Raw genomic sequence first — 23642 nt, 5'->3', positions numbered from 1 at the left:
CGGAAGTTAAATGTATATAGTGTAAATGAGTCACAACTACTATACCAAAAATTATGGCAATCACTAAATAATAAATAAGACAATAAGATAACAATAAAAGGAACACCAGAATTTACGAGGTTCGACCAATTTTGCCTACTTTCTCGGACACAACCAATATTTTATTCCACTCCAAAAATACAAGTGAAATTATACTAAAGAGAGAAGATACAAATGTCTTAAGAAAATGAGGAGGCAAATAAGAGGTGTGTTTTAATCCTAAACATTAGGCCTCCTTTTATAAGGAAAAATTCTCATTCAAAATTGTTACCCACCGACGTGGTATTTGTGGATATAATACATACAGTAAGTGCATCTTAGGTAGAGAACCTGAAAGTGTTGAATCTACCCCCTCTTATCCAGATGATTTAAAACACTACGGCTTAAAAATACACTTAATTAGAACCAGCTCGGCTAAGCAGTTTTGGCCTTCAATTCAGGTCGAAATTCAAGACTGCATTGGACTTTGAAGTTAGATACCACATCTCATAAAGATAATCTAGTATTGAGTTCTGACTCAGTAGTTACTACTCCTGCATAGCAGTTCAAACATGAAAAGCAAAACACCCCTTGAAGTTTCTGCATACAGTCTGGTTCTGACTTGGATTAAAATCTCAACAAGAGTACATCCAACAATGAATCCTCTTCCAAGTCCTGTCATTTGTAATACCTATTGTGCCGAGTTCTTGGCTTGGGCCAGGGCTTGGCATCGACAAATTTCAGAACGACGTGTGAAGAAGTTCTAGGAAAACTTCAAGACCTCCGTAGATGTCTCTTCTGATCTATCAGCATAGCTGGCCCAAACAATCGTCAGTTTTTCCAATACCCGTGCATTCTTCAGAAAAAACCTTATTAGTTCTATCTCGTTTTCGTCATCTTTGAAACCAATCAACTCAATTGACTTTAGATGAGATTCCAAGCACACAATGATTTCATCAGGATCATGCATCTGCAAATTCTCAATCCAGTCTCCATTCTAGCAGACAGTTCAGAGTCAGAAGAGAAACCACTTCATCGAGCACAGTAAACACTCAAATTGACACAGCAATAAATAAAAATAAGCAATCATTCAGCAGCATAAGCAACCATTTCCACCATTACAAGTGAAAATGCCAAAAAACATTCACTTTTAACAATGATTTGCACCATTTCCTTCTCTTTGTTCTATTTTCCACTTGGCGTCACTGATGCATTAGAAGTTCTAGTAAACTGTAGATATTTCACAGTGTAGTACCTACTATACAAACCATGTCACTCCATCCAATCAACATCTTCGACATTTCAGGTAATCTAAAACAACAATCCCCTCATTAAGCCAAGTGATACTTATGCTCTCATGAAAACATTTGAAACACACATCGCCTAAGTTCTAGCATTGATCAAATTTTAGAATCTATCAGAGTCCATCATGAATCTTTTTTCTGCACAAGGGAAATGAATTCATTTGGGTACTCTCTTTGCAATAAAGCTCAGCTTAGGACTAAATTTAGACTAATATGCTGGCAATTTTCAGGGCCAAGCTACTGTTCAGGACCAGATTTGCAAATTTCTTTCATTTATCAAGTCAATGCTCCCTAAAGGTGTATCATCATCTCAGTTCTCAGAGTTTCCCCACATCAATTTACTGCTCAAATCTATTTCCACCATTAAGTTCCATGCAGCAGATATGAATAAGTTCAATGGCATTAGCAATAGGTGATACTTGCCAACTCCCAGAGTGAATGTTAAAAGTTAAAATTGATCATTAGTCAAATCTTATCCCTTTCATTATGGCATGTTTATCATTTTGTTGAGTGGAATTTTGCTTGTACAGTTCTTTTTACTTGAATATAGGTTTGCAGTTTAGCCTTATTGTAATGAAATTGAAGGGGGGCCTTGGAGCAATAGTAAAGTTGTCACTGACTCTTGCATCAGGGAAGGCTGCCTACATCACACCCCTTTGGAGTGCGGCCCTTTCACGGGCCTTCCATGAATGTTGGCTGCCCTCTTATTATTGCAATGACATTGGAATTATATGTCAATTTTTCCTTGTAAAGTGTAGTTACAATACTTACAAGTACTTCCAACCAACTAGCATATAAAAGAAACGGAATTTGTACAGAAGAATCAATGAAAAGATGGCGGGCATTACCTCATCAGACCACAATTTAAGAACCTCTAGATTAGGAGAATACTTGAGTAATAATATCATAGCTTGCATGAAATCTTCATCAACATCCACATACAGCTTTAAGATCTTCAGCTTATAAAAAGAGATTGGAGCGAGTCTTACTGTGCGAACCGCTTCATAAAGATCCTACAGCAGCAAAAAAGAAGAAATGAGAGTGTTTTTCGATAATCAGTTGTGAAATTAAGAGATTAATTGAAAAGCTACAAGCGAGCTCTTACAATGACTTAGAGATACTTAGACTGTATATTTTTTTGATAAGTACTTAGACTGCTCATTAGGGGCGAAGCCACAGTGATGGTTGTTGGTTCAGCCAAACCCAATAGCTTTTGTTCAAACCATGTATTTGTATTAAGAAATTCAATGAATATGTAAAAATTATTAATTTAGAATCCAATAACTTAAAAGGATTATAATCTCAAACCCATAAGGTTCAAATCCTAGCTCCGCCTCTGTTGCTCATACAATCTAAGTATTCAAACAACGTATTGACACTTTATATTTCTTTAATACTTCTATTTCCCTTTTATGCTTAACCTAAAGAGAGAACTATACCCAAATAGTCGGCTTGCATAGCTTCAAAACTGATGTAGAAGGAACCTCCTTGATCAGCTTATATATGCCATTTTCTTCACGAGATCCACTCATATCAATAAAGAAGATGCGAACGTCTTCTATTGAAAAGAGATTCTCGAAGATTATATCCTTTGGCATTGGAGCTTGATATTTGAAGAACTTGAGATTGGGGCAACAAATTTTGACTTCCCAATTGCAGTAACTCTCCACATAATGATTGTCATTTACTAAAGTAAAATAAATAAGAGATGTTGAAGCAATATCAAGTAGAGCCATAGCTCCTAAACCACATTCCTCTAAGATCAACCTTTCAAGGAGATGACATTTTGAGAACAAGCAACTTGTCAAATGCTCGTCTGACAACTCGACATCCTCAAGATGAAGCAGTTTCAGCTGATGAAATCCCAAATGATTAGGCAGTTTAAGTATGTTCCCGGACAAGCGTAGTTTTAAAATTTGCAAAGATTCACAAGTTGCAAGACAATATGGTAACTCAAATGGCTCACCAAGATTAAAACTTAATACAAGCTCTTGAACATTTCGCCTTGTTGACACATGAATCCACCGCAAAATAGCAAACTTATCAAAGATATTGGCACAACAGAGAAGAAACCGAACAAGTTTAGTGGCGCTTTGGTAAATTAAGACCCAATTGATAAAGTCCTTGAATTCCTCACCATTTCCGAGTTACAAGGCCGATTGATCCGTTGTGAATAAAATCGATCAAGATCAAAGTGCAAGTAAGGCATAGTAGTCCATATATACTTCCATCTTTTTGGCAATAAACTCAACTGAACCACATCAAAAATAAAGAGAGATGAAAGGATGTTGTGCAGGATATCATCTGGCAATGAACTTATTCTATCAATCCCTTTACTTGTACTGCCACAAATCTTAGGTTTTCTGGTTGAGGTTTCCATTATATCTTTCGATTAAAAAGCAAAAAAATACCAACAAATTACCTTGTCTCAGACATTTGAGCCGAAAGGGTACCCAAATAGCAAAACTCAAGGAATGGAGTTCTTCACAGTCATCTCGGGAACTTATTGTAGAGAAGGCGGGAACGACGGAGACGCGTCTGTGCCGCTGTGAAAAGGATTTCCCGCCTTTGGGGGGAGAAAAAATGAAAAAATAAATGACACTTTATTAACCTACTAGTTAATTTGCTTAAAACATGGCTGAATAAGTAATGGCATATAAAAGAAAATCAATCTCTACTTGTAAAAATTTCTTTCACGATTTTACTATGAACTATTACGATGGATAATAACATATCAGAATTGGTATTATATTAATAATGAAAAGTCTTTTACACAATTAAAAATTAAATATTTGTCTTTACTTACTAAGTTCTAACTTCAGATAAAAAACCCCGTACTTCGACTAAATGAAGTGAATCTCATAGTACTATAGTGCTCCACTATCTAAGACACAAAAACAATGCTTTAAATAACAACTTAAAAAATTAAGATTAATGAATCCAGTTTTGGTCTTACTAAAATAGTATAGGAAAAAGGAGATGATTATTAAGAAGCTTTAACGTATAGACAGTAGAATAGTCCCTAGCTAAACTGATTTATTTGTTATTTACTATCATACTATCAAGTGTTTGGTGCTTGTGCTGCTATTGGTGGTGCTTCTTTCGCTTTGGTTAATATGGCTTCACTGACACTATTCTTAGCCTCAACCTTAGGCTTTGTATCCTTGTATCCATTTTAATTGCCGCAAAAATAAAGTCATGTAAAGCATTTAGGCCACTAATAATATTATTATCAGTCAAAGATTTAGCCGTCAAATTAGATTCAACAGCAATATACTTTTTAAAAAAAAAACTAAAAAGAGGTTATATTAGTATGATATGGAATAACCAATTTCATGTTTAGCATAATACCAACGCTCTGGTTATCATACCATTCAGTAAATGCCATTTTTAATAAAGATGACTTGGACTATTTCAAAGGTTACGAAACCATATTAAGCAAGAACCATAAGCAGAAATAAGCATGTCTCAGAATTTTATTAATAATAAAAGCTATAGTCATAACATTTATAACAACAAAGATTTACACAGCACAAATCAAGCCTGTGGCACTAGCAGCTTCATCTCAAGGCACCTCATTCTCTAGTATTGGAGGGTAACCACATTACATTTGAAACTCTTATTAAGCTAGCCTTAAATCATTTAAATTCTCTTTCATTCTAATATAAGTACAGAGGAAATAAATGATCTTCTTCACAGACAAAAAAGAAATTCAGGGCTTCCCAAAATCCGAGCAGAAGTGGCTACCATAATTAAACCCATTGGACACCCACAATGATAATTGGTTCATGAGATTTTCTTGACCTCACCTCCAATATCAACCAAATGGACCAGTAGAGTCATGCTTTTAGCTTCTTCATCAAAAGATAGTCGTATTTGATGTTTCTATAAACTCTCCTCACAAATAGATTTGAGTCCGAAATTTCAATAGCACCTAAATTTGAATGACCAAAATGACATGGTTGATATATAGTAATATATTATCAAGAAAAAATGCCATGACATTTCGCTAGAATTCACATAACCAATAGATTAAATATGAGAGAAATGGTTTAAATAGAACTTGTATATATACTCACTGTAAAAAAATCCTAAGCCAAGATAAAATTTAATATTCTATACACATCTAAAGTAGAAATTGGGAAAGAAGAACCTTGACATCTTAGCCTTAACATAATAGTAGTAATATACCGAGCACAGGAAGACAGACAATTGTAGAGACCACTGAGAAAATGAAGTCTGCCACCACTGAAAATTCTCAGAAGCTAATAACAACATATGTTGTCGTAATGGTGCTATAGATAGTAACAACACTATAATAAGAATTAGAAAGAGCAAATTCATAAACCTATAAGCATAATACATAAGCAGAAACTAAACTCAACGAATCAAGATAGTGGAAGAGCATAAATTCTAAAACAGATCCATGATGATGCATGGATCTTTCCATTTTATAGAAGTGTTCAAATATTTCAGGGAAAAAAAAAGAAGGAAACTTATGTCACATAAGCACATATAAAAAGGTTTAGATGCATAACTTACGTGTTTGATGTCAAATGCTCGCCATACTTAAAACTTGATCCTTCTGTATTCCTATAAAATAACAACAGCAAAGTTTCTCCAATAAATCTGAAACAACAATAGGAAATAGTCTTTTTGAAAAAAAAACATCGATAGTAGTTCTAATGCTCATGAAACAGCTAAATAACAATCAAAACTAATTGAACAACAAAAGTTAAAAGGACTACATCATACTTACACTAATTCCAACTGAAGCGGAGCACTTACTGATCATACCATATTCAAGAACATATAAGAATTACCATTCGCATGATAAATAATATGCTCCCAATGTAAATACATCTCAAAGTTTATCCCACAAAATTCGATACCTTCTGATTCCATCAAAATACACACTGAGAAGAAAATAAAGAAAAAAGCAAAAGGATGCAGGATGGACATAAAATGGGCTAATAAAAATGAAGAGGCATAGGACACACACCAAAATCTGAAAAGAATTAAAAATAAAATATAGCTGAGCGAAAGACCAAAATACTTAATTGCCTCTTTTTCAGTTTAAACTTTTGGCAATCATTATGTGGAAGACTTTAAGAAGGTTAAAGGGAAAACAAAAGAACCAAAAATCTTTAAAGGGGCAGAATATAGAGTGAAAAAGGCAAAAAAAGGTCCAAAAAATATATAATAAATAACATTCATGAAAAGGTTTGTGACGCTACTTCGATAAAAGCTCATGATATCTAAGTTTCAAGCGAAGGATGAAGAAATAAAGAGATGATTAATTAAGCTCTAATTTATCACAACATATAACCACGACGTTGTCCAGGATCAACTCTTGTATAAACAACTGGAATACTTGCTGCTAGCACCACTACCTTTTGACGTGTATTAAAACAATGATATCAGAATAGCCCGCCGTTCTCATGGTATCTACAAAGCAAAGTCTACTATCATAACCCAAAATCCAACAAAATAAATTCTGAGAAAAAAAAGTGCTAACAAAGAGAAACGTCCAAGTGTCCGCTCTTTTACTTAAAATGAATATTCAAAATGTTCAAATATTACTCCAACCAATTTCAGAGTTCTCATCTCAATCTGGAATGACAAAGGCACCATCTTTACTTCACTATGTATCCGTGTGAGAAAGGTAACATTTTACCTCATTACATATCCAAATGAGAAAAGCAACATCGTTATCTCATTATGTGTCCATGAACAATTGACGGGTCATTTTATCCATGCATAAATGTTAGATGAAAGTTTTATTAAGTGAACACATTCAAGATTAAGTAAATCTTACAAAATGGACAATAAAATGACCGAAAGATACAAACATATCAACCTAAAGATGAAGAAAAATCAAGAATATGAGACGTAGAAATATATCTCTTAGATTCAAATAATTATATAAGTTTCACGAATAAAGAACAATATCAATTAGAGTTGGGCACAATACTTTTTTTTCCTCGGAGAAGGAAAGCGGGAAGGGTGTTCAACCTCTCTTTTCTACCACTTTGCTTGTTCCTTTGTGTGACGACCATATAAGTACAATTTCAACATGGAGTTTGATCAAGAATCTCCATATACCTCAGGTTACAGGCAAGTATAAACATAATGGAAACAAAAAAAATTATGTCACTTTTAACATACTAAGCATACTTCAATATCATTATAAAACCTATATATGCTGCAAACACCAATTTCAGAAGCTATTTTCATTTTTCCTTCCTTTTTCACACTTTTTTGTTAACACATAAATTTCAATCTCAGGATAAACAATGTAAAATCCAAATAAAAAAGAAGAAGAAAAACAGTAGGAAAAAATTTCACCGGAATCAACATTCTCGGACATATTGGTTCTAATGACTGTAGTGCAAGGTCAGGGAAAACCAATATAAATGCCTGCAATAGAAGAAGTCACCAGGCAGCTCAAACACAGACTGAATCAGCTTCTGCAATGATTTGAATTATGCAGTGGTAATGTACCTCAAGGAGAGGACCAGCAATATATATATATATATATATATATATATATATATATATATATATATATATATATATATATATATATATATAGTTCGCCTCAAACCAGTTTCAAGCTACTTCCCAGAAACAGTGAAAGGCCATATGCAGTATCGGATGCACGTATCTTCTCCGAACAATTAAAATGACAAAAGACAAATATACTTAATTCACGGTCTAATAAATTAATTGATTAAGGATCAACCTCCTTAAAATAGTCCCATAGGGATGTAGTTACCAGAGAATGATTTTACTTCTTACATTTCCTTTCTTTCACCTATTTCCTTTTCTACAACTTCTGTGTTAAATTCATGTATTGATCTTCAAGCATAACACAAGAAGGTAGAGCAGGAAAAGTATAATAGTGGTAATATTGCAACACTCTATATTTAATGAATCTTTAGATCCTTAGTTATTGATTAGGGAAAAAAGTATAGTATTGTAGAATATTTAAAGACATTGTTCTAAAAGAAATTATTAGTAATATAACATTCTTCAACTTCATATCAACGACACAGTTAGTATCAATTATGAAAAAATCATAGTAGTTACGAATCTTTGGATTTTTTGAAACTATTTTAGAATTTGTACATCCTTAGTTATTGATTAGGGAACAAAAGTATACTTTCATTGAATATTGACATTATAAGTTCTGATTTAGAGGGAAAAAATAATAGCGAAGAAAGTTTGGACTGTACCTCATGCCTTTGATGTATTTTTGCATACTTGTTTGTCCACACCAATACAATTAGATTAGGGTTCATACAAGTTAGAAAGAGTCAAATATATAAGAGTAAGGCGTAAATGATAAATATAGAGTGAATACCTGAAACAGTGGTCGGGTGATGGTGTTCTTTGGATGTCTTCATTGGCGTCGAAGGAAACGGAATTTGTATAAGCATAGAGAAAGAAGAAATACAAAAAGAAGGCAGATGAGTTGAGTTTATAGAAATAAAATAAAAAAGTTAGAAGTCTGGGGGAAATTGAACAGGGAAAAGGGGGTTGAAGATTTTTTTCGAAGTGGTGCGTGTATAAGCAGTTGGGTATGCGAAGCATTTTCGTTCTTCTTCAATTTGAGGTTTAAGTTGCTGAAAAACCTAAAGCGGAGGAAATTCAATTGTTGTTATTTAAGAGGATTCGTGTCGACTAGGCCCATTGAGGGGTAAATGCTTGGAAAAATAATATTATAATGCCGCTCTTAAAATAATAACTCAAAAATGTATATTTTTTGTATATATATACATATTTTGTATGTCATATACAAAAATTATGCAATTTTATACATTTTTTTGGCTATCAAATATAAATAATTTTTGGCGCGAACCCAAGGCTTCCTACCAAAAAATTCTCCATTTTCAAGATTCAAATTGAAGACTTCCGATCCCGACCCTATTACCACATGATGGTATACGTATATCAAATTCTTATTACTCATCCCACTTACTAGGTGATTTTCTATTTACGACATTATAATATTTCATCAAAGTTCTAATTGATTAGGTAATAATATTTCATCAATCTTCCTTAAACAGGTAATAAATTATTAAAAATCTACAACCTTCTCTCCTTTATTACTTGATGTTTTGATCATTTCTTTTTTTACTATCCCTTTTACATTTCTAATGCCTTTGAAAGAGTAGTCCTTGTTGGGCGTGAATGAACTTCAATACTTTGACAATATTTTTCTCAACTCTGAAACTTCTAATACTATTTTTTTCAACTTCAAGACACACACACACACTTTATATATATATATATATATATATATATATATATATATATATATATATATATATATATATATATATATATATATATATATATATATATTGTTCACTTAATTTTGGGGAATACCTTTACATTTTTTCCTTAAAATAAAAAGTGTTGTTATCTTATAACATTCAAAGAAGGGTTTCAAGTAACGTTTCTTTTCTTCTTCTCTATGATGCAAAATTCAACAAATGAATAATCAAGCTTGAGATTCGAAGGGAATTATCATGGAACTAGGAATGCAATGTAAGATTAAAATATAAGAGTATAGAAGATGTACTTGTGTGGTTTCTCATTTCTTAACAATGGAGCTTTACGAGTAGTTGCACATGTATGTACATTGTGATTACATTGTATGAACAAGGGGAAGTTGCAGAAGTGTTTCAACTTCAGGGAGGAAACACACACACACACACTCTCCCACATAAAATTGCCCATCGGATCTAATTACCTAATTCTTTGTTGGCCCCCAGCCATGTGAAATGTAAGAATTTGCAAGTTGAGTTGGGGTTGACCATATAGAACTTCAAAACATGTTAACAAATTGCAAAATAAAATTTGGCATCAAGCTACCGCCATTCAATTAGAAGAAGGTATTTAACCCAGTCACGAGGAGAATCAACACAAAAAAAAACACGTCAACGAAGCCTTGAGGCACCTGTTGAGGATCTTGGCTTGGCATCGGACAAAATATGACATGCGAAGTTGCACCGTAACAGAAGAAAACTCTCGCCAGATTGGGCTAATGAAAATTGGATCTCTACCACTCACAATAACAGCAAGCAGTCCTTATAGGCTAAAAATGCTGTCCATGAATATTTGAGCTAGAGAGTGTGCTGTATAAGGATGAGCAAGGAACAAGAAATGGCCATATTCACTGAGCTTATCAACTATGACGCAAAAGACATCAAGAAATGTTTCTATGAAATCCATATTGATTACAGACCAAACAATGTGAGAATAAGAAGGGGTTGCCGAAAACATTGGTATGCTGAAACATCATAATTGTCTTTTTGACACTTGTAACCCCTTGGGATGCAGCAATTCCCGGGACCCTGCGTGAATGCAGGATGCTTCGTGCTACCCCTTTAAATGAAGTTAACCACACCCTGCTTGATACTTTACCATAGAAAAAAGACATGACCTTCTTTGTTACTCTATAGCAGTTCAAACAAGAAAGGCCAATACAAGTTTCATAACCATCACGATTCCATGTAATTTTTTATACAGTTCGGTTCTGATTTGAACCTTGAAGAGAATCTCAATAAGAGTACATCCAGAAATTCGAATAATCCTCTCCCAAGTCGAGTCATTTTTAATATCTATTGTACCATTTTGGACAACTTGGTATGGGCTTGGCATCAAGAAATGTCAGAACAACGTGTGAAGAAGTTCTTGGAAACTTCAAAACCTCCTCATTTGCCTCTTCTGATTTATCAGCATTGTCGTTCCAGACAATCGTCAATTTTTCCAATACTCGTGCATTCTTCAGAAAAACCTAAGTAGTTCTATCTCGTGTTCTTCACCTTTGAAACCAGTCAACTTAATTGACTTTAGATGAGATTCCAAGCACACGATGCTTTCATCAGGATCAAGCAGCTGCCTATTCACACCCCAGTCCTCAATCTAGCAAACAGTTGAGAGTCAGAGGAGAAACCACTTAATCAAGCACAATAGAATCTTATGTCGAAATAACAATAAGCAATCATTCAGCAGTGGGGGGAAGCCTGGTATGCACGGGGTCCGGGGAAGGGCCAAACCACAAGGATCTATTGTCGCAGTGTAAGCAAATATTCCTCTGTTAAAAGATAAATTTCAAACAGGATTCACGATTTGGGCTTGGCATCAAGAAACTTCAGAACAACGTTTGAAAGTTCTAGGAAACTTCAAAACATCCTCTGATGCCTCTTCTGATTTATCAGCATGCTTGTCCCAGACAATCGTCAGTATTTCCAATACTCGTGCATTCTTCAGAAAAAACCTTAGTAGTTCTACCAAGTACTCTTCACCTTTGAAACCAGTAAACAGAATCGACTTTAGATGAGACTCCAAGCATGCAATGCTTTCATCAGGATCATGCATCTGCAAATTCTCCCTCCAGCCTCCATTCTAGCACACAATTGAGAGTCAGAGGAGAAACCACATCATTGGGCACAGTAAAACGCTTATATTGAAACAATAATAAATAACAATAATCAACCATTCAGCAGTGTAAGCAACCATTTCCACCATTATAAGTGAAAATGTCAAACAAGATTCACTTCCAAAATGTTTTAGACCATTTCCTTCTCTTTGGAATGTTACTTTTTCCCTAGACATCACTGATGCACTAAAAATTCCAGTTATCTGTTCATATTTCATGGTGCTTACCATAGTCTATTCAACCTATGCAATCCATCTAACAAACATCTTACTCATATCAGGTCATCTAAACCAGCATCCCCTAAATAAGCCAAGTGAATTTATTCTAGTGCTCCCTTTAGACCACATCTCTTGTGCATGAAAATATTTGAACACACATCTCCAAAATTCTAGCATGGCAATGGTTGATTTCAGAATCTGTAAGTATCAATTATGCATCTTTCTTTACAAGGGAAATGAATTAATTTGGGTAATTTAAATCAAGCTCACCTTAGAACCATATTTAGATACTATGATTATTGGGAATTTTTTTAATCAAGATACTGTTAAGGACCAGATTCGCAACTCCTCCTTCATTTATCAACTTAATGCTCCCTAAAGTTATATGATCATCTCAGTTCGTCTTACACTTTTCCCACATCAATTCACATTCAAATCATTTCTACCATAAGTTTCATGCAGCAAACATAAATAAACTCAATGGCACGAGTATACAGGTGATACTTGTCAACTGACAAAGTGAACATTAAAAGTTAAAATTAATGATTAGACAGATCATATCTCTTCTTCACTAACTGTGGATCTGGGGAGGCTAGTGTGTACGCAGACCTTACCCCTACCTTGTGAGGTTATCTCTTATTCACTGTGGCATGTTTATCATTCTAGTGAGAGTAAATTTTGTTAGTTCGGTTTTTGCTTTACTCGAATATAGGTTTATTTTTTTTATGACAGTAGTGTACGGCCCAACTTGCAAGCATGACGCACCTCAACAATTCCACCGGTTACCTACCTCCCTCCAACATATATATATCGGGTAACTCTACCCACCAACACTTTGACAGATGGAAAAGAAATCACATAGTGTTTCTTTGCTTCTGTTGGGATTAGAGCTTGAGACCTAATGGTTTTCCTCTCACTTCATTGATCAATATCAAAGTGCAAGTAAGGGATTGTAGTGCATATATATATTTCCATCTTTTTGACAATAGACTAAACTTAACCACATCAAAGATACAGAGAGATGAAAGGATGTTGTGGAGTACATCGTCCATCAATCCCTTTACTTGTATTACCGGAGATCTTGAGTTTTCTTTTTGATGTTTGCATTCAGTGGCGGAGGCAGAATCTCCACGAAGAGGGTTAGTGGGAATTGAACTCATGACCTTATGTAGATTTTGAACCCCCTTGACCACTAAACTACACTTTTGGATTGTGTTAAGGGGGTTCAAAACTTAATATATAGAGGTAAAAAACAGATTTTGTCTTATATATACAGTGTAATTTTTCGGTAAAGGGGGTTCGGGTAACCCCTTGCGCCCCCCTAAATCCGCCCCTGTTTGCATTATATATACCGATTTGAACGACAAAAAATCATAAAAATATCAACAAAATTACCTTGCCTCAATGATTTGATAGAAAAACTCAAGAATGGATTTCGAACAAGGCGCTACCACTCACTATGAGCCCTAGAGAGGAAAAGAGCGACAGGCTCACCATTTGGGGTTTGTCCCATTGTGTGAAGATTTTCCCTTTTCCCGCTTTTGGGAAAAAGAAAGAAATTGTTGAGGTTTTCCCAAAATTAAGTAGGCATTTGAACAATGTGCAGTTGAAGTTGAAAATATTTGAAATTAAAGTTTAGGAAATATTCTCAGTTACAAATACTGAATTTCAGTATTATTATTATTATTAACGGCCATAGGATTACTCTTTCGTTATTTTAAAAAAAAAAAATCTAGACAGGGACTACCTTTTTCAAATGTTCCAGAAAAGACTAAAACAACATACTGTAGGTTGCAAGTAAAAGAGGAGAGAATATTGTTAATTTGCTATCATTATTTATGCAAGGAACACAAATTCAATTTTACAAATTTACTTAAAAGCTTGACGAAATAATTTGATTATTTAATGCATTAGAACATTAAAATTAGATAGGAATAGTAATACACCAGCAAATTGATAATCACTTTGGAGATGGGATGAATGAAAAGAAATTTGACATGCATTTATACATGTGTAGGAAAATAAGGTTTTGCTGGCAGTAGGTTAATAGAGGGCAAATACTTATCTGCGCCCGATATATATCAAATTAAGTGATCACTTCATAGGAGATAGTATTCTTCTATTCAAATTGTAAGTGGTTAAGAGAGGTATTTCCTTGAATATATATTAAAGGGTAAATTTTTACTGTTAATGAAGAGTCCATTTATCTTTTCCTTTAAATGCCGTCAAGAGTTTTAAGTAACATGTTTTAGTTTCTGGTTCTGTATGATGCAAAATTCAACTAATGCATAATTAAGCTTGAGAATTGAAGGGAAATTATCAGGGAAGTAGGGTTCCAAGATAAGACCAACAAGAACGCAGGTCAAAATCTGGTTGTGAAGTTTCTTACTACAATGCAGCTTTAAAAGTACCTGTACATGTAATGTATGTGTACATTGTAATAGTAACCGATTGTTAAGGAGCTAAGCCACATAATGACTAGTAACTAACTCCTGCAAAAATCATCCTAGCAAATACCATCTGCATTTAGGGAAGAAAGAAGGAAAACAAGCTCATAACTCAAACCAACTTTTCAAGAGGCTGCAGGATCTGTAGGAAATTTTGTTCATTTGATGAGGTGTGGTGTCACGATCCAAAACACGACCCGTCGTGATGGCGCCTAGCGATGATACTAGGCCAGCTGACATTACCAAAACGCTTTCAACAATAACCAGAAATAACCAAAACTCTTAAAATTAGGGGTTCAAAACCAAACCGAAACCGAAAACCGAAGCTTAATGGCTTATTGGTATCGGGTTAACGGTTTAACGGACCCGTTTCGGGTCCTAAATAATCAGAACAGAAACCCTAACGCATACTCCATCTCGTCCTCTCACCACCGTCTCCCTCTCCCTCTCGCCATTGCCACCGTCTCCATCTCGCCAAGTAGCCGAAAGTTGAGACAATTTTGCGGGAATTTTTTAGAGTTTAAGGTTTGGCTCTCTTTCCAAATGTACCTTCTCTAAATCATTTGACGTTTCATTTCGAATTGGGCCGTAATCTTCCCACCATTTTATTCCTTTTCTAAGTAAAAAGTAACAACGGAAAAGTTAAATGAGTTTGTTTGCATGGATTTTTCCTTAGATGAGCCAACAAAACGTAGGTTGTTTGCAAGGAATTTTCCTCAGATGAGCCAACAAAACGTAGGTTCTAGACACATTTATCTAAGCATGAAGCTTTAGTTTTCATCCCGTATAACATTGCTTTAACTTTTTATCATATGTTCTAACAATTTTCTTCTTAATCTTATTGCGGGGAATTGATTCCTAACAAATTTAGCATACTTTGAATTAGGCCGATAAATCGCCCGATAACCACCCGATAAGAGCTAAACTGATACCAATTCGCCCGATATCTTATCGGGTGGCTAGCAAATTAATATATTTAAAAGCCGATAACCGATAAGCCAAACCGTTAAGAGTAAATAACCGCTCAATCTGCCTGATAAGCAGACCTACTTAAAATAACTGAAATCTTTGCCATAAAACAGGGTGAACCCCAAAACATAAGTACGGAAATAAAGCCCGACATCGGGATGTCACTAGTCATGAGTATCTAACATACCCGACCCAAAAGTAACAAGACGTAACATAGTCTGGAATCAAAAAATACAGAAAATAAGGATAGATAGGGAAGAAGAAAGCAGGGTTGCGAACGCCGGCAGCTACCTCGCGATCTCCAATGACCAGCTACGAGTACTATCAACAACCTCTGCATCCAACAGCTCCTGGATCCACACACGTGGTGCAGGGAATAACGTGAGTACGTCAACTCAGTAAGTAATAATAATAAATAAGGAACTGAAGATAGTGACGAGCTACACAGTTTTAGTTCATTTCAATAATTTCAAAAAGGAAAATAGCCATGCTTCCTAAGTTTCGATAATTCAAGTCAAGTCAATTTATTTCAGGCAAGTTCAAGTAAAACCAGATAAGAATATCTTTCAACAGTTTTCAAAATATGGATATAAGGCAATTATGAGCATCAATAATGTAATCATATACTGCCTCTCAGGCAATCATCTCTCAGTCCTCCCAATCACTCTAACCTCCTAGTCACTCATTCCTCACAATCACTCGGCACTCGCACTCAGTAGGTACATGCGCTCACTAGGGGTGTGAAGACTCCAGAGGGGCTCCTTCAGCCCAAGCATCATAACAAGCCAATTATGGCACAAATCAATCAGGCCCTCGACCTCACTCGGTCATAAATCAATAAAACATGTTACGGCGTGCAGTCCGATCCCACTAATATCCTCACAATCAGGCATTCGACCTCATTCAGTCATCAATCTCTCCAGCCTCTACGCTCTCAGAAATCAGGAAAATCGGCCCAAACAGCAATAACATGAAGTATCAGATAGAATATAGAGACTGGGATATGATATACGAGTAAAAACTGTGACTGAGTACAAATAGCATTTAACAGGCAATTCAACATGTAACGCGGCCCCTACGGGACCTAACGATGCCAACATATAGCCTAAACATGGTTTCTAACATGATTTAGAGTCGATCTTTCATAACACATAGGGAGCATATAGCTAATAGCATGTTGTTCAACTTTATATTTCTACGGGACGGACCAAGTCACAATCTCCTCAGCATGTTGTTCAACTTTACAGTTCTACGGGACGGACCAAGTCACAATCCCCTCGATGCACGCCCGTACGTCCATCACCTAACATGTATGTCACCTCCAAAATAGTCACAAGACATAATGTCCGAGGTTTCATACCTTCAAGACCAGATTTAAATTGTTACTTACCTCAATCCGAGCAAAATCCTACTCTGCGATGCCTTTGCCTCTCGAATCGGCCTCCAAACGTCCCGAATCTAGCCAAAAGTAATACAACACAATCAATATATGTCAAAGGAACCAATTCCACCAGAAAACTACTAAATTCGTCTCAAATCCCGAAATTAACTTAAACCCGACCCGCATCTCGAAATCCAACAAAAGTCACAAAACTAGAAAGCCCATTCACTCATGAGTCTACCCATACCAATTTCATCAAAATTCGACATCATTTGATCCCTCAAATACCGAAATAATCCTCTCCAAAATTCCAAGCCCTAACCCCCTTATTTCACTTCAATAATCCTACTAATTAGGTAGGAAATCAACATGAAAACACCATAGCTAATGATAATAGAGCTCAAGCAACTTACCTTCGTGAAAATGGTGGAAATGAGCAAAAATTCGCAAAGTCTTCTATTTATAGGTTCTGCCTAGGTTTTTCGCACTTGCCGCTCAATATGCGCTTTTGCGGTGCTGCTTGTGCGCAAAAATCTCCGCATCTGCGGAAAACCACTTAAATCCCCATCTCCACACCTGCACTCCTTATCCGCTTCGCGACCTCACAGGTGCAGAAAAGACCTCGCACATGCGGCCACTGCCAGACCTCCTCTCTCCCGCTTCTGCGGGCAACTACCCTCTGCTGCGGGCTCGCAGATGCGTACGACCAGTCGCACCTACGGTCTTCCCCAATCCAACACACTTCCGCACCTGCGGCAATACCCTCGCAGGTGCGATTACACCAGCAACAGGCCAACTTCAGCAATTCTCCAAACTTCAAACTTGATCCGTTAACCACCCGAAACACACCCGAGGCCCCCGGGACCTCAACCCAACATGCCAACAAGTCATATAACCCTATACGAACTTAGTCGAACCTTCGAATCACTCAAAACAACATCAAAACACCAAATTACCCCTCGGATTCAAGCCTAAGAACCTCTAAACTTCCAAAATCCGCAAACGACACCAAAACCTATCAAATCACGTCCGAATGACCTCAAATTTTGCACACACGTCAGAAATGACACCACGAACCTATTCCCAACTTTCGAAATTCCATTCCGACCCCGATATCAAAATTTACACTGTCGACCAAAATCGCCAAAATTCTAACTTTCACCAATTCAAGCCTAATTCTACCACGGGCCTCCAAATCACATTCCAGACGGGTTCCCAAGTCCAAAATCACCTAACGGAGATAACGGAACCATCAAAATTCAAATCCAAGATCGTTTACACATAAGTCAACATCCAGTCAACTTTTCCATCTTAAACTCTCCTAAGAGACTAAATGTCTCAATTTACTCCAAAACCACTCCGAACCCGAACCAACTGACCCGGTAAGATATAATACAGCTGAAGAACACAAATGAAGCAGAAAAATGGGGAACGAGGTTGTAACTCACGAAACGACCGGCCTTGTCGTTACACGTGGGCCCACTGCCTTTGCCTTTTCTTGATTATTCTCCTGTATAGGACAGCCTCAGTAGTTGGGAAAAGGTGGATGAGCTAAATCAACCATAGGAGGATAATTAGATGAGCAGAGAGAGCAAAAAATGGCCTTCAACTAAGTTATACACAAAAAAAAAAAAAAGAGAGAGAGGACATCTATGCACCTGTTGAGGAAGTTGAAGCTTAATTGTAGGCCCTTGTTTCTCCTTCAGCAACAACATGATATGATCCAAAGTATTTAAAAGTGAGTTTGTGGACAGGTTTATGAACAAGGTAAAGTTGTCTATAGTGCTGCTACTTCAGGAAAACACACACAAAAACAAACAAACAAAATCTCCCACATGAAATTGCCCATCGGATGTGTGATTATCTTCTAATTACCTTATTCTTTGATGACACCTTACCAAGTGAAATGTAAGAATTAATTGCAACTTAAGCTCTCTTTGAGTAAGTGAAATATCGAGCACCTCCAAAGTAGAATCACCAATCAAGTAAGGCAAATGAGTTTGGACTTTGGGGGGAGGTTGACCAGATAGAACTTCAAAAGAAGTTAACTGAATTGCGAAATGAGATGTGGTATTCTACCATCATTCATCTAGAATAAAATACCGAACCCAGTCAGGAGGAGAAAAACACAAAAACACATCAAATAAGCCATGAGATGCCTGTTGAGGATCTCAGTTTGGCTTCAGACTGAGGATGATATTTTCAAGTGTGTAGTTGCACTCCTAACAGAAAAAACACTCTTTCCAGATTGAGCTGATGAAAATTGGATCTTTACCGCTCACAATAACAGCAAGCATTCCATATAGCTAAAGATGTTGTCCAGGAATATTTGAGCTAGTGGGTGTGCTGTATAAGGACGGGCGAGGGACAAGAAAGCATAGTTGCTGAGCTTATCAAATATGACCTAAACAACTTCATTCCCTTTAAACATTAGGAAGTGTGTCTATGAAGTCCATATTGATCGCAGATCAAACAGTGTGAGGATAAAAAGTGGTTGCAGAAACATTGGTTTTGCTGAAGCATCATAATTGTTTCTTCGACACTTGTAAAAGAAATTAACCACATCCTGCTTACCTTGCAGTAGAAATAAGACATGACCTTCCTAGTTACTCTATAGCAGTTCAAGCATATACGCAAAACAGCCAGAGAAGTTTCATAAACATCAAGACCTCATGTAATTTCTTATTTAGTATGGCTGACTTGGATCTTTAAGAGCAATTTCAATAAAAGTACATCCAACAATAGAATAATGATCTCCCAGGTCAAGTCATTTTTAATATCTAGTGTACCAGTTAGGAGAACTTGGTTTGGGCTTGGCACCACGAAATGTCAGAAAAACGTGTGAAGACGTTCTAGGAAACTTCAAAACCTCAACTGATGCCTTTTCTGATTTAGAAGCATACTCGTCCCAAACAATCGTCAGCTTTTCCAAAACTTGTGCATTCTTCAGAAAAAACCTTAGTAGTTCTATCTCGTTTTGTTGACCTTTGAAACCATTCAACTGAATTGACTTTAGATGAGATTCCAAGCATACAATGCTTTCATCAGGATCATGCAGCTTCCAATTCACACTCCAGAATTCATCCTAGCAGACAGTTGAGAGTCAGAGGAGAAACCAGTAACCACTTGATCGAGAATAGTAAACACTTATATTGAAACAACAACAAATAACAATAACCAATCATTCAGCAGCGTAAGCAACCATTTTCCTCCATTACAAGTGAAAATGTCAAACAAGATTCACTTCCAAAATGTTTTGAGCCATTTCCTTCTCTTTGGAATTTTTATTTCCCCCCTAGGCATCACAGATGCATTAAAAGTTCCAGTGATCTGTTAGTATTTCAGAGTATGGTACCTGCTATTCAAACCATGCCATCCATCTAACGAACATCTTGCTCATCTCAGGTCATCTAAACTAGCAATCCCCTCATTAAGCCAAGTGAATTTATACTAATGCTCCCTTTAGACCACATTGCTTGCGCATGAGAAGATTTGAAACACACATCTCCAGAGTTCTAGCTTCGAATTGAGTTGATTTCAGAATCTGTCAATTATGCATCTTTCTTTTACGAGGGAAATGAACTACGGGTAAGCTCCCTCTCCGGTAAACCTCAGCTTAGAACCAAAGTTAGAGTATACGGTTGTTGGCAATTTTTTTTAACAAGGTATCATTCAGGGCCACGTTTACAATTTCTCCTTCATTTATTAACTTAATGCTCCTTAAAGTTGTAGCATCATCTCAGTACTTCTTAAACTTTCCCCACTGGAATTCACGGTTCAAATCCATTTTACCATTAAATTCATGCAGCATACATGATTAAATCAATGGCATGAGTAAACAATTCTAGCAGCCAATTCCCAAGGTGGATGTTAAAAGTTAAAACTCTTGACTAGTCATGTCTACCTCTTTCATTGTGGCATATTTATCATTTAGGTAAGAGGAATTTTGCTTGTTAGATTCTGCTTTACTCGAATATATATTCACAGTTTAGCATTGTTACAATGACATTGCAATTATCAGTGAACTTTTCCTTGGAAAGTTTAGTGACGTCAGTTTTCAAGCGTAAATTCACCACCTTCAGTTATTGAAAGAATCCTTTCATGTTAATCAACTTCTAGTTTTACAAAACTTACAAGTCCTTACGACCAACTACCATATAAAAGAAACAGAATTTTTACGCAGATTTCGGGAAAGGATGAAGAGCTTTACCTCGGACCACAATTTTAGAACCTCCAGATTAGGAGAATATTTGAGCAATAACATCATGACTTGCATAACATCTTCATCAATTCCCACTTTCAGTTTTAAGGACTTCAGCTTATAAAAGGAGACGCGAGAGAGTCTTCCTTTTGATTCGCTTCATACAGACCCTGCAGCAGCAAATAAGAATATTTTTTTTTTCCCGATAACTAAGAAAGTAAGAAGTGAAAAATTTATTGGTTAAGAGACTAATATGAAAAGCTACCGACAAGTTCCCCAGACGACTTAGAATACTGACTGTATTTTTTTAAATAAATACTTAGACAGTAAATATACTTTTAATAAGTAGTCAGACTCTATGTCAAAAAATATATAGTTAAGTATTCAAAAAATGTAATTACGTTGTATATCTTTTCAGTACTCCAATATTCCTTTTCTAGTTAAGCTAAAGAGATAAGCTTACCGAAAAGGAAGCCTTGCATAGCTTCAAAACTGATGTAGAAGGAACCTCTTTGATCATCTTATGCACGAGTATACCAGTTTCTTCAAGTGAGCGGATCCTATCAGTAAAGACGATACGAACATCTTCTATTGAAAACAGATTCTCAAAGATTATATCCTTTGGCATTGGAGCTTTATATTTTAAGAACTTGAGATTGGGGCAACAAATTTTGACTTCACAATCGCCATAACTCTCCACATTATAATAGTCAGTTCCAAAAGTAACATAAATAAGAGATGTTGAAGCAATATCAAGTAGTGTCATGGCTCCTAAACTACATTCGTGTAAAATCAAATTTTCGAGGAGGTGACATTTTGAGAACAAACAATTTGTCAATTGCTGGTCTGATAACTCCACGTTCTCAAGATGGAGCAATTTCAGTTGACAAAATCCCAAATGATTAGGCAGTTTGAGTATGTCCCCAGACAAGTTTAGCTTTAAAACTTGCAAAGATTCACAAGATGCAACACAATATGGTAACTCAAATGGCTCATCAAGACAAAATTCTAACAAAAGTTCTTGAACATTTCGCCTTGTTGTAGCATGAATCCACCGAAAAATATCTACTTTATCAAAGATACCGTAGATATCGACAATGAGAACAAAACGGACAAGATAGTTGCCCTTTGGGAAATTAAGACCCAATTGATAAAATCTTTGAATTTCTCAGTCATTTCCATATTACAAAGCCGTTTGAGCCGTTCTGAATAAAATTTATCAAAATCAAAGTGCAAGTAAGGCATAGTAGTCCATATGTATTTCCATCTTTTAGACAGTACACTCAACTGAACCACATCAAAAATAAATAGAGATGAAAGGATGTTGTGGAGTACATCATCTGGTAAAGCGCTTATTCTATCGATCCCTTTACTTGTACTGCCGCAAATCTTAGCTTTACTTGTTGATGTTTCCATTATCTCTTTCGATTAGAAAGCAGAAAATACCAACAAATTACCTTTCCCCGGATATTTGATAGGTCGAATTGCGTACCCGAATAGTAAAACTAATAATGGATTTCCTCATAATCATCTCGGGAACTGAATGCGACCACTCTCTATGAACCCTAGAGAGGAAAAAAGCGACAGAAATTTGGCCCTTTCAATGTAGAGCCCGTTTGGCTTAGCTGATTTTGATTTAGGGTACCTGATAAATAAGCATGATAACCATTAGGTGTGATGAAAAGTATCTTTTTTAAATGCTCAAATTAATTTAAAAAATAAGCAGTTATGTGTTTAAATAAAAGTGTTGAAATTAATAATATGTAGCTGAAAAATGGAGTATATGAAAGTTTTGTTTTAAAAAAAAGTATTTTAGGGATAGAATAGTAAATATTTTGGTCAAACTTAAAGTGCTTATAAGCTGAAATTTGATAAGCTGGAGGAGACCAACTTATGACTTTTGATTTATTTTTGGCTTATAAGCACTTAACTTATAAGCGTTTTTAATTTTACAAAACGCGCAGATAAGCCAAAAAGTGTTTATAAGCCAGTTTGACCAGCTTATAAGCTTAGCCAAACATCCTCTTAGTGGTCTCCGTCTATGTGAAAAGGTTTTCCTGCCTTCGGAAGAAAAATGTAAAGGTTTTTCCCAAAGAGTGCTGCTATTCGGCCAAACTCAGTGTGGCCCAACAATGAAACTCGTGAAATACCAGTAAAACCCTTATTTTCACATTTGACTTAATGGCCATTTTTCCCTCCAAAATTAGTTAATAAATTTTGATTATTCCAAAACATTGATCCCATAAATCATCATTCTCTCATGCATAGGAAGATAAAAAACCTTTGTATATACGGATGACAGCCTTCGTATATTTTCTCATTACGTTTTTTTAAATACAATTATGTATTTTTTTTTTAAATGCAATTTATTCGGATGGGAAGATCAAAAGTCTATTATGTATACATAATATTGTTTTTTCATTTATACGTTATTCCTTGTCATACCATATACTTATGTTAAGAGAGCTTTCATTAAATACATAATTCACCACCCTTCCCTTAACCTAAACATGAATGCTGACCTAGAAACTAGTTTGGATCCATTAAACCCAAATAACAGCCTAGAAACTAGGTCGGAGCAACTAAAGAATGCATTACACATATCATTGGGGTTGAATTCGGACGGCAGTTTGATGAACGAAGATGAGTCA

At 35.8% G+C, this 23642-nt stretch overlaps 3 protein-coding genes across 31 annotated transcripts; all 3 read right to left on the bottom strand.

Annotated features, from left to right (window-relative positions):
- Window positions 1-250: 250 nt before the first annotated feature.
- Window positions 251-8973, bottom strand: LOC104244152 (putative FBD-associated F-box protein At3g50710). Of its 24 annotated transcripts, none has more exons than XM_070166156.1 (9): window positions 8561-8966; window positions 6716-7792; window positions 5865-5915; window positions 5132-5256; window positions 3745-3888; window positions 3460-3573; window positions 2762-3361; window positions 2171-2335; window positions 251-1015 (listed from the first exon to the last, which is right to left on the bottom strand). In XM_070166156.1, the coding sequence occupies exons 6-9, from the start codon at window positions 3529-3531 to the stop codon at window positions 782-784; spliced, it is 1071 nt and encodes a 356-aa protein (XP_070022257.1). In that variant the 5' UTR covers window positions 3532-3573; window positions 3745-3888; window positions 5132-5256; window positions 5865-5915; window positions 6716-7792; window positions 8561-8966; the 3' UTR covers window positions 251-781. The 24 variants fall into 24 exon arrangements, 23 of the variants coding, with proteins under 23 accessions (XP_070022257.1, XP_070022272.1, XP_070022276.1 ...); XM_070166171.1 differs by lacking the exon at window positions 5132-5256 and having other exon boundaries at window positions 6716-6770; window positions 7297-7792; XM_070166175.1 differs by having other exon boundaries at window positions 7297-7792.
- Window positions 8974-10460: 1487 nt separating this feature from the next.
- On the bottom strand, window positions 10461-22060 carry LOC104244149 (putative F-box/FBD/LRR-repeat protein At3g49480). 6 transcript variants are annotated; one of them, XR_715417.2, is made up of 7 exons: window positions 21455-22060; window positions 21001-21161; window positions 19580-19875; window positions 18449-18490; window positions 15701-15759; window positions 11642-11741; window positions 10463-11258 (listed from the first exon to the last, which is right to left on the bottom strand). XR_715417.2 is itself a non-coding variant. In XM_009799471.2 (6 exons), exons 2-6 carry the CDS (start codon window positions 21064-21066, stop codon window positions 11707-11709), a joined length of 498 nt encoding a protein of 165 aa, XP_009797773.1. In that variant the 5' UTR covers window positions 21067-21161; window positions 21455-22060; the 3' UTR covers window positions 10461-11706. The 6 variants fall into 6 exon arrangements, 3 of the variants coding, with proteins under 3 accessions (XP_009797773.1, XP_009797774.1, XP_009797775.1); XM_009799471.2 differs by having other exon boundaries at window positions 10461-11741; XR_715419.2 differs by lacking the exons at window positions 10463-11258; window positions 11642-11741 and adding an exon at window positions 18239-18341 and having other exon boundaries at window positions 15682-15759.
- Window positions 21437-23180, bottom strand: LOC138872585 (putative F-box/FBD/LRR-repeat protein At5g62970). Its single transcript, XM_070150872.1, has 2 exons — window positions 23142-23180; window positions 21437-22117 (listed from the first exon to the last, which is right to left on the bottom strand). Exons 1-2 carry the CDS (start codon window positions 23178-23180, stop codon window positions 21437-21439), a joined length of 720 nt encoding a protein of 239 aa, XP_070006973.1.
- Window positions 23181-23642: the final 462 nt, after the last annotated feature.

Source organism: Nicotiana sylvestris, chromosome 1, assembly GCF_000393655.2.
Source record: "Nicotiana sylvestris chromosome 1, ASM39365v2, whole genome shotgun sequence".
In the NCBI taxonomy this organism is placed as follows: domain Eukaryota; kingdom Viridiplantae; phylum Streptophyta; class Magnoliopsida; order Solanales; family Solanaceae; genus Nicotiana; species Nicotiana sylvestris.
Note: the sequence above shows the minus strand (reverse complement) of the source record. Positions and strands in the feature narration are given on the sequence as shown.